The sequence below is a fragment of the Patagioenas fasciata genome, chromosome 7 (assembly GCF_037038585.1).
Source record: "Patagioenas fasciata isolate bPatFas1 chromosome 7, bPatFas1.hap1, whole genome shotgun sequence".
In the NCBI taxonomy this organism is placed as follows: Eukaryota; Metazoa; Chordata; class Aves; order Columbiformes; family Columbidae; genus Patagioenas; species Patagioenas fasciata.
This window is the reverse complement of record NC_092526.1, coordinates 20,068,102-20,088,746: the sequence shown is the minus strand read 5'-3', so window position 1 is coordinate 20,088,746 and position 20,645 is coordinate 20,068,102. Positions and strand designations below refer to the sequence as shown.

The 20,645-nt window shown below is 35.6% G+C and overlaps 1 protein-coding gene across 6 annotated transcripts in view; it reads right to left on the bottom strand.

Moving 5' to 3' along the window:
- Nucleotides 1-20,645, bottom strand: part of LOC136102885 (sodium channel protein type 2 subunit alpha) — a 77,281-nt gene continuing 56,636 nt past the window's right edge. For all 6 annotated transcript variants that reach the window (XM_065840332.2, XM_065840329.2, XM_065840331.2 and 3 more), the window contains 10 exons: nucleotides 17,374-17,494; nucleotides 16,887-17,041; nucleotides 16,270-16,443; nucleotides 14,014-14,136; nucleotides 9,523-9,804; nucleotides 8,958-9,011; nucleotides 7,161-7,298; nucleotides 5,965-6,069; nucleotides 4,636-4,906; nucleotides 1-3,363 (listed from right to left, as the gene is read on the bottom strand). In XM_065840332.2, coding sequence (XP_065696404.1) covers nucleotides 2,168-3,363; nucleotides 4,636-4,906; nucleotides 5,965-6,069; nucleotides 7,161-7,298; nucleotides 8,958-9,011; nucleotides 9,523-9,804; nucleotides 14,014-14,136; nucleotides 16,270-16,443; nucleotides 16,887-17,041; nucleotides 17,374-17,494 — 2,619 coding nt within the window. In that variant the 3' untranslated portion in view covers nucleotides 1-2,167. The remainder of the gene's footprint in view (nucleotides 3,364-4,635; nucleotides 4,907-5,964; nucleotides 6,070-7,160; nucleotides 7,299-8,957; nucleotides 9,012-9,522; nucleotides 9,805-14,013; nucleotides 14,137-16,269; nucleotides 16,444-16,886; nucleotides 17,042-17,373; nucleotides 17,495-20,645) is intronic.

The following is a 20,645-nucleotide window of genomic DNA, read 5'->3' as shown; positions in this document are numbered from 1 at the left end:
TACAATAAAAAATGAAGTCTTTATTCTTTTGGCTCAACTGTAATGTGGTTTACTGTTCTTTATGGTAATAGCATTTTCCTGCATGCAGTTCACCGACACACAAGTCAATATTTTTGTAAAAGGAGGAGTCAACATTGAATTTTTGCTTGTGTAAGAAACACAAAATGTCCTGATGTGATCAATCATACAAGTTTGCTATTTAATTCTTGTGGACAAAAAAAAAATTAAAAAAAGCAAACCAAAACATTGTGGATCCCATATTATATTTAGAACAGTTCTAGTGCAGCATGAATTAACAAGAATAAGAACAGTCTATGTAAACAAACACTGGTAAAGATTTCATGAATAAAAAGACTACCTTGAGACTTCTGATGCAGGCAGTGCTAGAATTTTAAACAAATCTTCCCCACCACATTTCAATTACAAGTTATATCTATTTGGAAGCAAGTGCATTTTGGACTCAGTTTGAAACTTATCTCACATTAAAATGTGTGCAAAAATACAGTACTAATAAAAAAGCAGAAACCTAAAGCTACCCCATTCCTTCCTTTGTTTCTTAGTTTGTGAAGTTCTTGAATTAAAAAGTGCTATGGATAGAAAGTAACAAAAGTGACAGTGACATCAACCTGAAGATAATTCTCATTTCTTATTTTATGTACAAACTGCTGAAAAATAAAATTAAATGGTATTTTTTACAATATTTATATTTTCTTAGAAAATTCTATCCATGTATTTTTCAACAGATTAAGCAGTTTGCAACATATCCTGTACAGTCCGACTATACACCGTACAGTAGTCACTTAAAACTTTTAATGCAAAGCAAGAAGCTGTTAAGTAGCTGCAAACTATTGCTTGATGTCGTGAAAGAATGATGACCAATTTAACACTTTGTTTCACTTAACCACTGAGATATGGCTTCCCATATTAGACTTTGAACAGTGGAAGGAGTAAAATTACAGCAGCAAAGGCAAGATAAACATGCATCAGTGATAGCTTCCAAACTATCTCTAATGGTACAGAATACTTCATATTAGCTGTTGAGAGCTTGCAAACTACACTTATTGTGGTACATATTTGATGCAATAAATATTGTGCACAGGTCATTATTTGTTTGCTCAAACATGCACCACAGGATAAAATAACTATTTACATACACGATACTTTTTTAACCAACGCATACAATGTCAACCTTGCTGAGAGCAGAAGATGGCTAAATGATACTGCAGGGTGAAGCAGAACAACTTCATAATCCTTAAATTTTGTGGATTTTTGGTAAATTCAATTTTCCAATTTCAAGTAAGCAGTTTCCTACAGAAGAATACTTAAAAATGGACTCTACTTCCCTCCATAAATTTAGTAATGCAGAGTTCATTCAACTACAGTTAAATGACTTATGAAAAAATAAAACATCTGTTCTATTATTGTAGACTCTATGGGACTTTACAGGCACATTAAGATTTGTCTGGATGAGATACTAGATGGATACTGTTATTAAGCACCTCAAAATATAAAGCCACCCTGAAACATGGAAGTAGTCAGACTCTGCTGCGTTGTGCGACGTCATGTTTTTCCATGCATGAACTACAAGTGCAGCATGCCTTCATGCAGATCACTTCTGTCTGTACATTATAGAGAATTTGAGAGCAGAACACCTGGTTCTCATACCCCCTTCCCCAACATAAAACCCATTTACAAAAATAGTCACATATAATAGTAAACAACCTGTGAATTAAAAAATGATAAATTCACCAACACTGATTTTTGTAAAAATATGGCAAATGTGGCTGTTGAAATGCAAACAGTGGATACAATTTTTGTACTGTGTGTTTCATGTTAAAACACAGAGATTCATAGGTTCGCACCTTTTTTTTTTAACTGGTCCCTACGGTCTGATTGGCCATTTTATCTTCTCTTCAGCAGTGTCAGCTGGTAATAAAAACAACAACCTCCTGTCAAGATGTTACCCTGTTTTACAGAGTTGCAGTTTGATGACGAGGGGTCACTGTCTTGTTATAGGCACTGACCTTTTATATATATATATATAATCATATATATATTTATATATGTAAAAACTGTCAGTTTGGCATGTACCTCCTATAGGAGTCCTGTTGACGCAAATACATACTTTCTTGGGCTGTAAACAGTTTATAACAAACAGAATTCCCTGTTACTTTTTACTTTCCCTGCTGTCTTTACCTTTATCTTCTTTTTCGGATTTGTCTTTTTCATACTTATCCTTGTCTGGCTTTGTTACGCTATCATAGGATGGTGGGGATGTTGTGGATGGGGTCATATCTGTTTTTTCTGGAGTAGAGTTCTCATTTAGTTTATCCATAATCATATCTCCTTTCACAGGCAGATCATCCTCATCTTTACCTTTATCCTGATTAAATATACATGAAACTTTTTTGACTTTTTGCCTTAAAAGGTGACGTCTGAAAGCACGCTGAATAATGACAGCAGATACTTCCTCCTGTTTTCGTTTTAATGTGGTTGTAATTGGTTCATAGGAGACTTTAGAAGGATTGGCTGCCATAAACCGATCTTCCATCTGTATTCTCAGGGCGTCCATCTCCCCACTTTCCCCCAAAACACGCTTTGTGAAAGCAAACAAGATGTCAAGGCAGTGAATTCTGTCACCGCTCACCATGGGCAAATCCATTGCAATAAGCTGGACTTTGTTGGGCTTTGCTATTAGGAGAGGAGGATCTAACGAAGCTGCAAAATCTGATAGCTTACTGAACTCTATGAATTGTGTTGCATCAGGATCAAACTTCTCCCAGACTTCGTAGAACATCTCAAAGTCATCCTCGCTCAAGGGTTCAGCACTTTCTTCAGTAGCAACACTGAAGTTCTCCAGAATCACAGCAATGTACATGTTCACCACTACCAGAAATGAGATGATAATGTAGCTGACAAAGAAGAAAATCCCAACGGAAGGGTTGCCGCAGTCGCCTTTCACAGAGCTTCCCGGATGGTCTTTATGGGGGTCACAGTCTGGCTCCCCACTGTTAAGAATTGGGGCAAGCAAACCATCCCAGCCAGCAGATGTGGTGATTTGAAACAGGCAGATCATGCTGTTGCCAAACGTTTCAAAGTTGAACATGTCATCAATCCCAACTTCCCTCTTGACATAGGCAAAGTTGGACATGCCAAATATCGCATAGATAAACATGACCAGGAACAGCAGCAGACCAATGTTGAACAGAGCAGGAAGAGACATCATCAAAGCAAAAAGCAGAGTGCGGATTCCCTTAGCGCCTTTAATGAGACGCAGGATTCGACCGATTCTGGCAAGTCGGATGACTCTGAACAGTGTGGGGGACACAAAATATTTCTCAATCATCTCAGCTAAGAACATACCTGTTGAAAAACAAGTTAAATTAGTAAAGAATACTATTACATTTAAAAATTACTGCTGAAGATTTATTCTGCAAACATTGTAGGACTTTAGAATAATAGGATATTTGAACAGATTTTAGAAATGAACCATTTAGTTGTTTTTACAAAACAGTTTGACATGCTTTGAAAACCCATAAATCCCAATAGAAGTTCTGAAGTAATTTGCAGAGCAATGAAAAACTGCATCAATCACATTTCTAACTATTAGTTGTATGACTGTGTATGCAGACAGAAACACAAATACACAACATCAATCTTTTTTAGCACAAACTGATAACTAGTGTATGTAGACTAGCAAATGTGGAGACCAGAATAGCTTTCTGTTTAACTGTAATAAAAATAATCTCAGTTAGTTTGAAGAAAGATCATATTTATACTATTATATTATTAAAATGCTGTGTAATCAAGGTTTTTGTATTCAAAGAAAATCTGTATGTTTGAAGAGAACTGCAACTTCTTAATCACACAAGGAATAACATGACTGCAAGTTTAGTATTAATGACACAGCAATTCCAAACATAAACTGATAATAAAAAGGCTTATTAGAACTCACTGAAGAGCAGAAGAATCGAGTCTCAAAGCAGAAAAACAACTACATCCTGTTTCCATAAAAAATGGTAAAACTGATTTGCATATTATGGAGTTCTGAGAGGTTGAATGACAGAATATTTACTCACATTCTTTCAGGTTTTCTGCTCTAGATAAAGCAAAGAAGAGTGGACCCATGTATTTATTACTACATCTGCTTCAGCTCTACTTCTCAGGTTGCTCACTCTAGCTCTGGCATAAATCCTCTTGGGATCAAACAAACCTCTGAAGTAAGCTGAGGGTTTTCCGCTCCTGTCTGGGGTGCTTGCATGCTAGCCTAACAACAGTCCCACACAGATATTGTTCTTGGATTTTGGATTGCTGGGCTCTTTTCCTGCAACTGCCACTGGTAGTTTATGCACAAATTGCCTTTAATGTATGGGTTTGTTTCTACCCTAAGGAATTTCTATTGAATTCAGAATAAAGATCTACTTTCAACTAATGAAAAAGTGAGTGTGTAGGAAAGTTATTGCTAAAAAATTTCTTACCATATCGTTATTTTATTAGATAATATGAAGTCAAAAAAAAAAAAAGTTGTGGTCAGACTTTCTAGTGACAATGTTGACCCAAAACACAGACTTTACATGCCAAAAATTTTTCAGTTTCCACAGAATTAGCCATTTCATAAAAATTTATTGTTCTTACCTACTATGGAGAGAATGACAACCACAAAATCAAAAATATTCCAGCCGATAGTGAAGTAGTAATGGCGAAGTGAAATTAATTTCAGCACACATTCTCCAGTGAAAAGTACAATAAACACCAAGTTAATCCAATATAAAATGTTTTCCATGTCTTCACTTTGATCATCTGTTTCTACCATCATTGTAACCATGTTAAGGCAGATAAGTATCATGATACTGATATCAAATGCTTGTTTTGTTACAAAATCAAAGACCATGCCTTGGAATTTGTTCTGGGGAAGGAAAGAAAAAGATTCATTACAATATGTATTGGGTAAAATTTCTTTTTCAAAATTGCTAGAAATTTTTTAAATTTAGTATGAAGGGGATTTCATGACTTTGCTGAAGTCCTCCATTTGTATGAATTTTCCAATTTGTACATGTAAAGACAAATGAAATACAAATGCAACGACTGTGCTTATAAGCATTATAGGGATGACTTCAAAATATAAATGGTGCATGTTTTTAAAGTTGCAAAGGAGACTTTGCCAGCCTGAAGCAGTTCACTGTAACCTTTTGTGACACAGATTATTAACTGAATGCTTAGCTGGGCAAAATTTGAAAAAAAACTAAAGCAGCGGAGGGGAGGGGGGTGTGAGCAGGCTAAGAGTTAATAGCACTTCATTTCCCAGAAAACTTGCAAAGTTTTCAAGCCCCAAGTTCACTGCTCTTCATGCCACCAAAATAATTTAAACCTATTTCTTCCATTCTTAAGCTATAGAGAATTTACTGGTGGTTGAACTGGCCACTGAGCAGGTTCCACAATCCAAAGGAGACTTGCAGACCTGGAGTCACTCTGCCCCAGCTAGAACCTGCTCTCTAGTGCTAGAGTAGCCCTTGCTCAGGAGAGCAAACCATTGTATGGACTGTGCAACAGGAATGTGAGGGGCAAAAAGGACTTTTCTTCAGGCAATGATACACTAACTTGCCCCTATACAGCACTTTCAGCGCCTGTCATGATGACTGAAAAAGCCTGTGCCCTAAGACTTTCATATATTTTGACAAATATACCACCACATTTAATGGTTTTAATCAAATTAGTGTTTTGAAAAAATGCCACATAAAATGTCATTGCCATCAGCGGAGAGAAAACGAGGAGGGGGGAAAACGGAAGGGAAGAGTCCTCCATAGTCAGACTACAAAATAGAAAAAAAATTGCATTTCAGATGAATAAGGCTTTTCTTATATCACTTGGTCTTTTACGTTACAACTTAATTCAGCCTAAAGCATAACTGAAACAATCCCATTTTTAAATAAACATAAAAATAACGGAAAATCTTTTTATTCTTACTGCTGGTCGAGGTATAGGCTTTTGTGGTTTCTTTGAACCTAATTTTTTCATTGCGTTGTAGTATTTTTTCTGTTCTTCTGTCATAAAAATGTCTTGACCTCCAAAGTAAACCAAAGAGACAAAAACTGGTTACAATCATGTATCTCTATTGATTACATATAAACAAAGACACTGAACAGTAATTATCACTCTTGTTCACCTTCTCATCTGTGGGAAAAGGTAGGACAGAGATAAAAATCTCCTTTTGTTATGATTATTAGTACTTTGGTAATAGAAGAATTGCTTTACATATTCCACTCAATATTTAGGATGATTTTTGCATTGTTTGTGACAGGCCTCTGCATTTCACTGGGGAGATAGGAGGTACAGAGGAAGGAGAGGTGCTTTTTCTTTGTTCTACTCAACTCCATCAGTTATTAGAGAGGCACAAACTACTAAAATATTCTAGTCCCCTCCTCTTGTGTTTTCTCTAGAGTAAACTTTGGCAAAATTTCAGAACTGACATCTATGATACCAAAGGAGAATTAGAAAATATCCAAATGGTCATATTTCACAACTCTTTTTGCTCGACTGGGGCAGAACTTGAAGCAGGAGATCCTGAAAATACTAATCAGAGTGGGTAGAAAAAAAAGATAATTTCTCTCCATCTCAAACCATTTCAGCACATGGATCCAACAGCACTTCTGCCACTCCAATACCACTTTTTGTAGCCAGATAATTTAGTTAAGTTCTGCAGCTGCAACACTGACACCTTTTGAGGCAGTGTTGACAAAATACAAAGGCTAAGGAGAGTACAAATAAAGATAATACAATGTTTATTATTAGAGTTCAGAAATCCACACTGCTGATCTCGGAGACATGAAGGCAGTAGAGCTAAGAGTTTCTATAGTTAACATTTAGCCTTTTCAATGGTTAGCCTTTCTGAGTCTATTATAGACTCCAGCCTGAAATTCACATCTTTACAAAGATGATGTTGGGTATTTTACTAACCATGGACAGACATATGTTATCACTTGTCCATCAAATCCTCATCAAGCCAAATAATAAGCTTTAATAATTTAATGTATTTAATATGCAGAGCACATATTAATTTATCATAAAACTAAAAGTAATATCTTATTAATAAAGTTATTGTGTGTGGACCAAAAATAAGTATTTTTTTAGCTTTCTTTTCAGAATAATGATGAAGTACTTATCTTCTTTTTCTGCTGGTTGAAATTGTCTATGATGACACCAATGAAAAGGTTCAAGGTAAAGAATGATCCAAATATGATAAAGATGACAAAGTAAAGATACATGTACAGGTTATCTTCATACTTAGGCTGATCCAAAACCTACAAAAAAGCACAGAAACTAGGCTTTAGTTTAAGTGTGTGCATAGAATCAAATATATGCTGGGTAGAGTTCAGAGCAGAGCTCGGTCACTCTGATCTTTTCTTCTTATGGTCAAGTTGCCACATATCCATCCCAATGATCTTCAATCTATGAAGTTAAATTCTTGACAAAGAACTTTGCTATCAAACTTGATATTTCATTTTCTAAAAATGTAACTGGCCTATATAGGCATAGAATAGATACTGAAGGCACAATTGGTTTAAACGAGTATGGTACCATCTGTCTGAGTCTGTAGACAACCAGAAACACCAGCTTATAAACCTGAAAAATTTTCTGTTTATCTCGTGAGAAGCCTCAGATGTGGGTTTGTGGAGCTCTCACTGCTATATTCACTTAGAAAACTGGCCTGGATTATGGAAGAGAGGCATCCAAGCCCTGTTTACAGTAAGAATATTCTCTTGGTGCAGCTATGCACATTTGCTATACTACAACAAGCTTCTCAGTGTGAGTGTAGCTCACCAAAAAGTTGGAGCTTTACCATTATAGTTTATTCAGCTGTCTACTTAGAACTAGAGGACAACTTGCACCTGGGGTGTATTAGAAGAGGGGGGGGTTAGTAGATCGAGAGAGGTTCTCCTCCCTGTCTACTCTGCCCTGGTGAGACCACACCTGGAATATTGTGTCCAGTTCTGGGCCCCTCAGTTCAAGAAGGACAGGAAACTGCTGGAGAGAGTCCAGCGCAGAGCCATGAAGATGATTAACGGAGTGGAGCATCTCCCTTATGAAGAAAGGCTGAGGGAGCTGGGTCTCTTTAGCTTGGAGGAGACTGAGGGGTGACCTTATTAATGTTTACAAATATATAAAGGGTGAGTGCCATGAGGATGGAGCCAGGCTCTTCTCGGTGACAACCAACGATAGGACAAGGGGCAATGGGTACAAACTGGAACACAAAAGGTTCCACTTAAATTTGAGAAGAAACTTCTTCTCAGTGAGGGTGACAGAGCACTGGAACAGGCTGCCCAGGGAGGCTGTGAAGTCTCCTTCTCTGGAGACATTCAAAACCTGCCTGGACACCTTCCTGTGTAACCTCATCTGGGTGTTCCTGCTCTGGCAGGGGGATTGGACTGGATGATCTGTCAAGGTCCTTTCCAATCCCTAACATTCTGTGACTCTGTGAAGGGAGCAAGGGGAAGGCAAAGAGGTAAGAAAAGGCACTGGTCAAGTTAAGAATAGGAACTGTGTGCTGAAGAAAGGAATCAGGCAGCTTGCAAAGCACAGTGAAAGTCTCAGTTTTAAAAAAAGATCAGTGTTACAAAAAATCATCTCTACACTGTGTATCGGTGCCTGTTTCCAAATGTAAAGAATGCCTCAATGCACACAATAAGAGGAAGAAAAGGCATTTCATGGCAATAGTTGTCTGGTGTGGAATTGAAGAATTTCGGTACAACTGTACCATAGAGAACATGGAATCCTTCAGGACTGTTCCTCTGCTTTGTCTCTTGTATTTTTCCTATAATTTCCATTTTCTTTAACTACAAGACTATAATAACTCCTTGTTCTCTTATTTTTACTGTTATTTCTGAAAGATGTTAAAATTACATTCTTCAGTCTTGGAGCTCATAGAGTCAAAATAAATGGAGTCAAGGGGCTATACTTACATTACGAGAATCCACAGCTGCATACATGATATCCATCCATCCTTTAAATGTAGCCTGTAAACAGAAAACTGGAGTTTACCTCATGCTTTTCCTGGAAAATGGCTTGTCAGAAACATTGTTTAAGAGCTGAAGACTAAGTGCAATATTCATAGGTGACTCTTGCCTTCTATTGTATGTTCTATTCATATATGAGAACTGCAAGCGAATCCTAATATCTGACTATAGATGACACAGCATCAGTCAAGAACTTTCATCAATAACGAGTTATATCTGATATAAAAGTTTCTTTCTGTGTGTGAGCAAAGTAGGTGTACTTGAGGTAGATTCAATGCGTCCAAGGTGAACTAGGTTTGGATTATGTATTTTTTCTCATAGTCAGCATAGCCTCTACACTTTGTGTTATTTCTGTAGAGTCACAGGTTTATCTCACACGCCATAATCACAAACCAAGAAGCGAAAGACAAGATTTCTAAATGAAAGAAACAATGAAATATTACTTTTTACTGTTACAAGTAAACAACAGAGACATAGAAAGAGAAATAGAGATTAAGGAATGGTGACTTACCACTTGAAGCAGAGAAAGATAACCAAGGCCTACATTATCAAAGTTAACCTTCACATTCTTCCATCGGGCTGTTTCATTGTTCTTTATGAGCTCCTCACATTGACTATAGTTGTTGATTTGGCTGATATCAAATCTCTCCTCAGTTGTAGTGTTAACACAGTAGTAAAATTTTCCAGCAAATAGATTTACTCCCATGATACTGAAGATCAGCCAGAATATAAGGCAAACAAGAAGCACATTCATGATGGATGGAATTGCTCCTAAAAGGGCATTCACAACCACCTAGAGTACAAACGAAATCGAAGAGAGACTGTGTAAGAACATAGGCACCGGTATCTTACAAATATTTCATCAGCCTTTCTTAAATGCAATATTTGTATCACACTTTCTTAATTGTTGAGAGTAAATGTAAGAAAAGCAGTATAGAGGAAAGATAAAATGTCACGACACTTAGATGGAAAAACATACAAACAGTAGCAAATGGTAGCTTTAAAGAACTGGAAAAAGAAGAAGAGACAGGTAAAACAAAAAAAAAAAAGAAAAATGTCAGCATTTATTACTTCATTTTAGAATATTTACTAAATGTATGTCTGCAAAACTATATCCGCAATATTTCTAATGAGTGATTGCGTCAAACACAAAAAACTCTTTCTGTTACATGTTTACTGGATAAACAGTCCAAATCAACATTGCTGAACAAATTTTTAACTGAAAGCAATTTTCAGACTTCTTTTAAATGTAAGAAAACTCAGGAATGTCTGCATGTTCATTTGGATGATTATATATAAATTCAGAAAAGTAGACATGTTTAAACCAGGAAACCAGCTGAGTATCTGAACCCAGAAAAGCTGGTAGTGTTCAGGCAAGTGGCAGATGAGACTTGGAAAAGGAAGAGACTCGGTTTGATTCCCAAATAAATTTTGGGAAAAATTAGGCTTCAGGAAAGAAAAATATGAAAATGAGTCCATGTATGATGATGAATTATAATAAAAAAAGCTGGAATAAAAATAAAATAGTAAAGAAAATAAAATTAGGGAGAAAGTAGGTCCATTATGAATGAGAATGATTTATTTAATGATGAAATTGATGAACTGCTATACTAGTTAACTCCTGTTTTAAATCTGTTTGTAAGTCTAACAATATAAAACTACAACAGATCCTCTAGCACACTGTTCTATTTGTCTCTATTTGAGATACAAATATGTAGCTTAAGCCTGTAAAATATTTTGGCATTACATTTATATCTCTTATAGAATTAATAGGCTCCATAGAATCAATGACTTATAAAATTAGTAATTTATGTAGATCACCTTTCATTCCTTGCCATTTTACAGAATAGAAAATAAAACCTTTGAATGTTAAGAGTAGGTGCTGAACCACCACTGTGTGTACCATATAGTTGCCTTGGGCTGAAGGAAAGAAATACTTGTTTTACTTTCAGGGCTCCAGTTCTGCCTAAACAATACATCTTTGGCGTGATACATACTTTGGACAATATTAGAGATCATACAGGACTTCAGTGAAATTGTTATGTTAAATTTAGGAGCTGGACCAAATGAGATTATTTTCAAGGAAAATTACTCTGTGACTCCATAAAAGCACAGAATGGTGGATGAAGTGGTAACATCATTTTTTTCCCCCAGTTCAGGAATTTTTTCTAGATATATATTAGTTCTTATTTTTACATAATTTTTATTTAAAGTTATCTTAATTCTTCTACTTAAAAATATAAGCAGGTTTCTTAAATCTAATATCATCCATCAGGAAGAATTATTGAGATATAAAGGGATAGTTAATGAAGTGAAAATATTTGTCCTCGAGCTTTCAGTCTCATTACACCCAAGAATTCTGTTGTTCTTTCTGCTACAGCTGCAGGTCCAGTCATGTTATTCTTTCTTTAATTGCTGGATTTCTACAGCTGACCTACTTTCTCTGGTTTCAGTCTGAGTCCTGAAGCTATAGCAGGACCAGCTTGTAATGTGAATCATTTGAAGACACTCAAAACATACTGTTGAGCATCACTGAAAACACTGATCCAGACACCTTCTAGCTTCCATTGCTAGTAGGGGTGTGAGAAAACACAGCAAGTGAAAGTATAGAAAGCATTAGAAAGACATTGAAAGCATTGTTTAGTGGTGAGAAAAGAGGTAGTACATGTCTAGCACCACATAGCAGTGAGTGATACTGCCTACGACAGGGTTCAGATTATACTCCCACAGGCTACTTTCATGAAGGCCCAAGTGCAAATTAAAGTGTATTTCCCCTAGCAATAGTAGTGATGGGAAGACACAGGGCAAATACCATGTTTTCCACAGGGGCAATGTTTCCATTATTAGTTTGGGCGGGCACTGGCCCTGATCCTAGAGAATAGTATGGGGGATTAAAAATTTCAGACGTGTAGAATGGAATTTCTTACTTGTATACAGGAAATATTATTTTCGCTTGAAGTAATTTTAAGGCCTATGCAAATACGTGACCCATACTATATTGTCATATTTTCAGTTCATAGACGTTAAACACCAATGAAATTCCAAAGCTGTGACAGACATCTTGAATTTCCATGTATCAGACCTTAAAACCTTCTTATACTAACTTCTTCACCAACTTAAGCTAGTGTATCTTTAAAGATATTAAGCCTGAAAGGAATTACTTTAAATAAGGTAAAATTCATTGTATCCATAGGAACATTTCAATGTCTATTTGCCCAACTAGTAAGAATATAGATCACATTTATAGTCTGAAGTTATCTAGCTTCATCCACTGCTTTTTATTGTATCTTCTGCTGAAGTGATAAATCTTGTCCTTATCTGGATATTTTACAAAGAGGTACAGTTAGTAGATCGGGATCAAATCAGTAGGTAAAGTTTACATCAACATGGAAGTTGAAAATTACCCATAAACCTTCATGACAAACTGATTGTTTTTCCTTGCCCTAAATTACCGCTTAAGCTATTTACTGTGCATATAAAATTTGTAATATTTTGTATTCAGTTGGTTGTTGTTGGTTTTTTTTTTTTGCTAACCATTATCATAAAAGACCAACAGCTAATGTGTTTTTTAGCAAGATGCTACTGAAATTTTGGATAGGCTTATGTCTGGTATAAACACCCCAAATTTTCAAATTTGCTTCAGCAGAGTTCTAGAAATTTGTTGGAGGCAAGAGAAGTGGTATTTTCTATTTGAATGTATAGCCTTTCATCACAGCCTCTTTGCTTTTTGGTTGAAGTCTTGTACTCTCCACACACATGAAGCATCACATTTTCTTGAGAAGCTCAGCAATTTGTAGTTAGCTTGTAAATGTGCTGATCTGCTTGTAACTTGGGGTGCCAAAGACCAGTGATTGCAGCAGGGAGCTGACCCAAGGATACCTTTTAATTACAGTAATGGGCTTCCAGCTCAGGTGCATCTGCTGATTAGATCTATGGCAATATGTCCAAGGCAGACAGATGGACCCTGAAGGTATAAGATATCTTCTTGTGGCTGGAGTTAGAAATATCTCCCAACTCCAGTTTCTTGACTACTGTCCCTAAGAGAGACATTTCTAGAGAGTTCATGTCATAGCAGAATGCATAAGGTCTCTCTCCATTTCTGTGCACCATAGAAGGCATCCAAACTGATCAACCTGACTCTGCACTGGAACAGACTGAGAGCACCCAGCTGGGCAGCTGAGGGCCTCAGCTGTGGTTACTGATATGGTGATAACCAACAGCTGGGGATAGTAACATCTCAAATATACCCAACTCTGCCAGCAAAAGTCTCTGATATGTTTTCAGGCTGCGTAGTGCTCTATAGATTATATATCAACATTTTAAAATCAATACAGAAATCAGTAAGCAACTGATTTAGGCCAGGAATCATAAAACCAGCTCCATCTTTGATATACTAGAAAAGCTGTCTTAAATAGAATGCAGTAGTTCTAATCCAAAAGAGAGAGGCTATTTTATCATAGCCAATTCACTTATTAACATTACAAATTAATTATTAATTAATTACAAAATTTTAAATAGTAACAGAAATTTTCAATTAACATTAACAGAATAGTAGGTTAAAAGATATTTGACAGACTATGAATGATATTCTATAGTTGTATGAAATACATGTGCATATATATGTGTGTACATGTGCACACACTTTTATGAGGAAGTATTGCATTTTTTAAAACTGTTCTGACTATAACAAGATTTATTTTTATGGGACAAATTGAGTTTTGTAGTAACATTGCATAGATCCATGCAGTTGATAAATCCTTGAGGCCTCCAGGAAAATGTGAAATATGGTGAAAGGCCAAGGAGCCTAAGTAAGCATAACAATGTGTGCAATAACACATGAATTCATATAAGCAGATGAAGCCTTTTGCTTATATGTTAGTGATAAATGTAAAATATATAGGATGGTAGTGTAGCATTTCTGCATGGATTTGTTGTTGATTATTCAGCATGCATTGTTTTTGTGAATGCATGCATTATTTCAGATTCTTTCATTTTGTCTTACCCTCATCCCTTCAAATCGCGACAAGGCTCTTAGAGGTCTCAAAGCTCTTAGTGTCCTAAGGGATTTAATCGCACCAAGTTCTGAGTAGCCCAAGGCATTAGCTGTTAAGCTAACCAAAGAGACCTACACAAAAACAGAAAGGCAATATTGCTCATTCATCCTGTATATCCTTTTGATACATATGGTGGGAATGACGTGTGCCCTGAACTTCTCAAGAAGATTCAAGGCTGGACCTCTTTCTCCAGGAATCCCTCTATAATGCAGAAAGATCTTTCGTGTCAGACAAAGTAGAATTAAAGTATATTCTAGGTACCTGTTGATGAAACCATGTTGGTAGAATGGTATCAAAATGCCTTCTAAATTCACATAAACCAGTCAACATTTGGTGGCATTTAAAGAAAAATGAAGTCACATGCAAAAAGAAAACTCCCAAAAGCTGTGTGAATTGGAATGGTCAGTTTAGGTGAGGACTTCCCATGGTATCTTCGGAACTTGATGAGAATGTAAAAGCTCTCAAAAAACACATCCAGATCTGGCCTTTGGTCAAATGTAACTTTCTAGTGTCCAGAAAATCTTATTTAACAGCCATAGCTACCAGTGCTGTTCAGATTTAACCGGACTAATCAAGACTGATAACCAACTGTTTGTTAGACAATGGTAGAAGCTTCATTGTCAGGTATATCCACACTTCATTACATTCCCTGTGACTCCTTTAATCATTTCATCATTTCTGGCTTGCATAACGCTGGTCTGGTCTGCAGGCAGATGAGTAAATAAACTAGAATAGCTGTAAAATAAATAATACAATTATCTTTCATCAGTTATCCTTAAAAATGTATTTATAGTAAGCCATTGGGAAGGAGTGGCCCTAGAAAAGAAAAAAAACAAAACACCAAAAACCCCAGCATGTTCTATTTCCCTCCATTTAATGCCCTTCCCTTCCATCTTTCTTGCTCTCTCCTAATTAATTTCCAATTTTTTTGCTTCATTATCTCAATCCTCCAACTAAAGATTTTGAAAAATCTGTCAGAGATTAATTTTTTCCATGCAAAAAATTGTACCAGGGTAAGATTGCCAAGAAAAACTTACACAGTTTTATAACATTTACAGAAATAACTAAACCACAGATTATCAAATAAGAATTCACTATTTGTCGATAAATACAATAAACATATAATAAGAGTGTAAAGTGTTGTCCACGGTGTCTCTGTAAAGCTCTACTCATCATGGTAGTTTAGTCATCTGATATTTTACAAGGGTACAGATTCAATCACAGAAAACTAAGTGTGCATATAGTCATGTTTTACCATAGGACCTGCAATGCTAGTACAGATTTAAAAGTTATAATGTTTTCCAAGTTCTGTATAGTAAAGACTTTGTGGTCTGTCATATGATTGTAGTTTTAGGGAGATACAGAGATTTCTATGGAATTGTACTGCTTTTTGGAATGAGCGAACAGGTGATTCAAGACACATTCTTACCTTGCATTCCGTGGGAATTACATATGTGGAACTGAGAGTTGCCCTATTAGCACAGACAGATGTAGTCAGGCTATTGGGGGTGAAAGGGAAATGAATGGCTGCTGTATGGTTAAAGATCTGTAGGCTTCCATTTATTGCTACCCAGTACTCTGTATACATCATTGAGCATGTAGACTTGAAATTGCAGTGCACTTCTAGGTCTCCTTCAAACATTGTGCACCTGCTCCTTGGTGGTGCAGCCTTTTCAAAATCATTTGAGAACCCATTCTAAGGGAGCTCATCTGCAGCTCTCCAAGTGTATCTTTAAGTTCACCTGTGTGATGCAGTGCAAAGTGCAAGAGTACAGAATAGTATAATGGAACAGAAAGTTTCTAGCAGTATTTTCCTTTCATATTACACAGGATGACAGGACACTAACAGTAATTGATTAAAATGTTAGAAAACTTTTTAAAAAATTGCTTCGAAATATTTAAATTCCATGTACCTCAAAAACTGATGATCATGAATAGCATCCTTTTCACATCGTAGAAAAAACAGTAAAAAGCATCATTTCAAGAAAGCATTACAATGTCATAATACTAGAGAATATCAACAAAACATCTCTAGAGTAATAAATATGTCTAAATATTTTTCTTTTCAGAACGGAATTATAAACCATACCACAAAAAGAGTTTTAAAATGGAGTTTCCATTGAATAGAAGAGAAAGCTTATCCTGAAAACTTAATATTCTGATTTTTAGAGCCTGTTGTACAGGATGTGAAAAAGAATACATACATCAACAATCAGGAAGTCCAGCCAGCACCACGCATTAGTGAAATAGGTTTGAAAGCCATAAGCCACCCATTTTAAAAGCATTTCCAGAATGAAGATATAAGTAAAGACTTTGTCAGCATATTCCAGCATAGTCTTGATAGTTTTACGTTGCTCTATGTATATATCTTCAAATGCCTGTGAAAAAGATTTTTAAAGACATAATTATCTTCAAAATTTGCAGTGTGGTATATCGTAGCAAAGAAAGAATTTGAAAGATACATGTGATGATAAAGCATATATCCCCCCCTCAAACTCAACTTTTGCTTTCACTCCGTACTGTAGTCTCTTCATAAAGCTGGGTCCAAACACAATATTCATCAATATGAAGACATGTGACTACCAGTCTGATATAACTAATTTCTATTTGCATTAACACTACATTTGGAACTTGCCACTTTTTTTCATAGCTTGCGAGCAAACTCTTAGGTATTCTACAATACATGCTGAATATATGTTGACATTAGAACATTTATGAATTGGATATTAAATTCTGATATGTTACCTGCAGCTATACAATTAACTGTAATTCTAAATGCCTGCTGCTTACAATAGACACAATAGTTGTACGCTGAATTTACCAGAGCACCACTGCTGAGAAGAATCATGAAGACAATGAAGGTCTCAAACCAGTTGTGTTCAACAATCTTATAGCAGGTTTTCCTAAGATTCCACCAGATTTTCCCTTTCCCATCTTCTACACTGACTTGACAGCATTTGAATCTCCGCACACAGCCTAAGTGCAATGATAAATTTTGAGATGTCAGTGTAAGATAAATATTGAACACAAGGCTTATTTCAGTACTACCACAATAGATGTTTGTAAATAAGTATCTCCTATTTGACTATTTTATTTTCAACATTTGAATTTAAAGCTTTGTAACTCTTATACTACTTTCCAAGGAGAGAGAGGGAGCATGAGAACAGTATATTTCTGGGAGGACCTCTGAAGGAGTTACTAATACAAACAGAAAATACAACTATAAACACAAGGCTTCTCCTAGATTAAGAATAAAAATAGAATCCAGCCTATATCAACACAGTTAGGTCTAATCAACTTGCACCGACCTTCTGTAAAACAAGCCTCTGGCTCCAGTGATTCTTCAGGTTCTGCTTCTGGCTGTTCCCCTTCTGGAGGTAGTCCAATATCAACTGTACTGCCTTCCGATGAACTCGATGCATTTAATTTCTGTTAATGAAACCCCACATAATTATTTTGTTCAATTTTATTTATTTTTAATCAAAATTTGTATTTGAAATGCATACCAAAATATTTCACATGTATTCTGTGCTCTGACATTAAAACAATTTCTTACCTACAATCTATAAAGCCAATTTGCTCTACTACAGGTGAGGTCACAAGATTAGAAACTACATCATGTGCATTTCCCTATTGAAAATATTTTGATATTTTCATACAGGGAATTGCTGAAATTATTGGACTACTATTCTGAGCCACACATAAGAATCCTGAAATTAAATTTCAGTAAATTAGGAATGGGTGCTTTCCACACTTCGTACTGTTTAATTATTCCAATTGTGGCTGCATTTTAGATTACACTTCAGATAGCATATGTTAATACAAATAATTTTCCAACATCATGACCAAACCAACAGCAAGCTGCACAAATGTATTTTCATGTCTCAAGTAAATGTTTTTTTAATCAAGTCTGTAAAATCTAAGAAGTTTGAATATAAACTTTTCATTATCATTGACATGAAAAGACATGGTATGAGTTGTATAGGATAGTCAAATTCTCTTTCTTTTCAAAAGAGCAGCACATTACTTTAAGAGCAGTAGCTGATATTGTGCATTCTCACTTGCCAATGCATTTTCTGAATTTATTGTGCATTTTGAAACTACTTATTACTTTGGTACAGTACACATACATGTCACTACAAAAGCCCCCCAAAATCTTTGGCTTTGGAGGACTAAAGTGAAAACAAATGCTTCAAAAACAATTATGTCATAAAACAATACTGCACCAATGAATCATACCGGTAATATAATCCAAATCTTCAAAATTATTCTTTCACACTATCACATTATGTTGGTCACAGACAAATATGAGGACTGTAACAAGTAAAAGTAGTTTGATCACGGCATTCTATGACTCTTCTAATGTTATCACTATGTGGAGTATAACATCAGTACAATGGCTGCATTGATAAGTAGCTGATTTTATAAAGGGAATGATGTAAGCAGATAGTCTATAGGGAATTAATATTAGACAAAGAGATGGTCCACGGTAATATATAAAGATGTATCTTTGCTAACACTTAGAACTTAAGTTAGAGGCATCATTCCTTTAAAACATGTTTGAGAAGCTCTATACAGTTTTTAGCAAAGGAAATGTAAACAATATTAGTATGTGAATACAGAAACTACCATAAGACTTCAGTGGAATTTTACCTTGCAGACCATTATTAAGTATGTTCTTCAAACAAAAAGATAAATTCCTTTCTCTCCTACTCTGATTTTATCGAATCACACTGACAATATATCGTGTTGTGATTTTGACACAGGCTTAACTTTGATTTCTGTGTACCGTGGTACACTAGAGCCCACATTTTAGAGGAAGACCACACAAACAAATGGAAACATTTGTTGTAGGGTATATTATGCACATAATTTCAGTGATATCTGCACACCCATTTCTTTTATGTTTCTCTGAAAATCCCAGCTTACATATCCATGTCTCACGTTTGTGCATGAGCTTTACCATCTATGAGGTTAGGTCCAAAGTGCAAAGATGTAGATACACACTTTTCTGCAGGTTACTATTAGTTACAAATTTCTAATGGCAACATATTCAATTTACAGGTAATGCAGAGCAGCTTGGTCATTGTGGAATACTGCCTCTAAAATGGAGAAACTGGAAAGTATGGCATAAATACTGTAGTCCTCAAGCGAGGACAAGAGCATTTAAACATCAGTGGAAGTCAATCATCAGTTTGAGGAAATGCCAGAAATACCATAAACAACAAGGTACATTCCAGATAAATTTATATATGGTGTTATAAATGAACAGTTATCAATACAATACAGTAACTAATTTTTAAACTGAAAAGTGACTGTTTGTTTATATTATGCAGAGTTTTCTTAAAATGTTGCTTGCATCATTCCGATCTGGACAGCATTTTTAACAGAATGCTGTAGTAGTAGCAGAGCAAACAAAAAACGTGAACTAGTTAAACCATACACTCGAAAGACCTACTGTCCATTCTTTTACCGGAAAAAAGAATTCAGTAACTCCGATATTATGCAGTTAGTTTGATCAGCAAATGTTTATTTTAAGAAGGGGTAATGAATTCCTATTACTGAAATTGTGTAAGACTAACAGTTAACTCAAGATGGAAGATTAGAGATATCCACTATATGGAGAGATCAAAAAGATCAGGTAGAAAAGGTAGAAAACTATACAGCAGAGCAGTCCATTATCAGGAACATGAAAAAGCCATCTTTCTTTATGTGGGGCAGTAACTGAGAATTCAGTTACTCTTCCGTTCTTGATGTAACAGAGTATTTCCTTAGTATGCTGTTCTATTATAACTGGACGTAGCTCAATGTGATCAGTATAAGAAGCAGCATATTATAAAAATTATTCAATAAATTAAATCTGTAATAATTCAATATCATTTGGGGAAGAAACAATTTAAAATTTTCCACAGAAATAATTATTTACTTTTTTGTTTGTTTCTTTGTTATTTTTAACATTGAATGTATTGTATGGCATTCTATACAATATTTATTACATTTAGTATGCGTTACAAACAGTTAGGAAGGTTTTATGATACAACATGTCAAGATTTTATCAAATCAGTTAAGTTCAGTATGCTAGGAATACTCTTCAGTAACAATCAGATATTTCCACAGCAAACATCTGCTCTGGTATAAAGCAGCTGACCCAGGGATTTGGGACTGATTTCTATGTATTCAACACAAAAATCACCTGGGAACGGATCATGTTATTGCTGATTATGTTTTGTCCATATGCTTTAATACATAGAAAAACTTATTGTCACTTATTGTGACCTGCCAGCGTTGACATGTAAGGAATCCAGCTGGATAGACTACCCGTAACTGTAGACCCTGATATGATAGGTATGTAGTATATGTCCCTGTTCTTTACCTTAACATATCTCAAAGTTACCTTTGTACCTGATAAATTCTTCTCTGCTCACCAGCATTACAAAACCTAGATTTAGGCAACGCTATATACTTAACATGTATATAGCTAAAAAAAAAAAAAAAAGAAAAAAGAAGAAAGAAAGAAGAACCTGTAGAAACAAGATAATCACCAAACCCAAATATTATCTTCGATATACTAGTAAGCCCT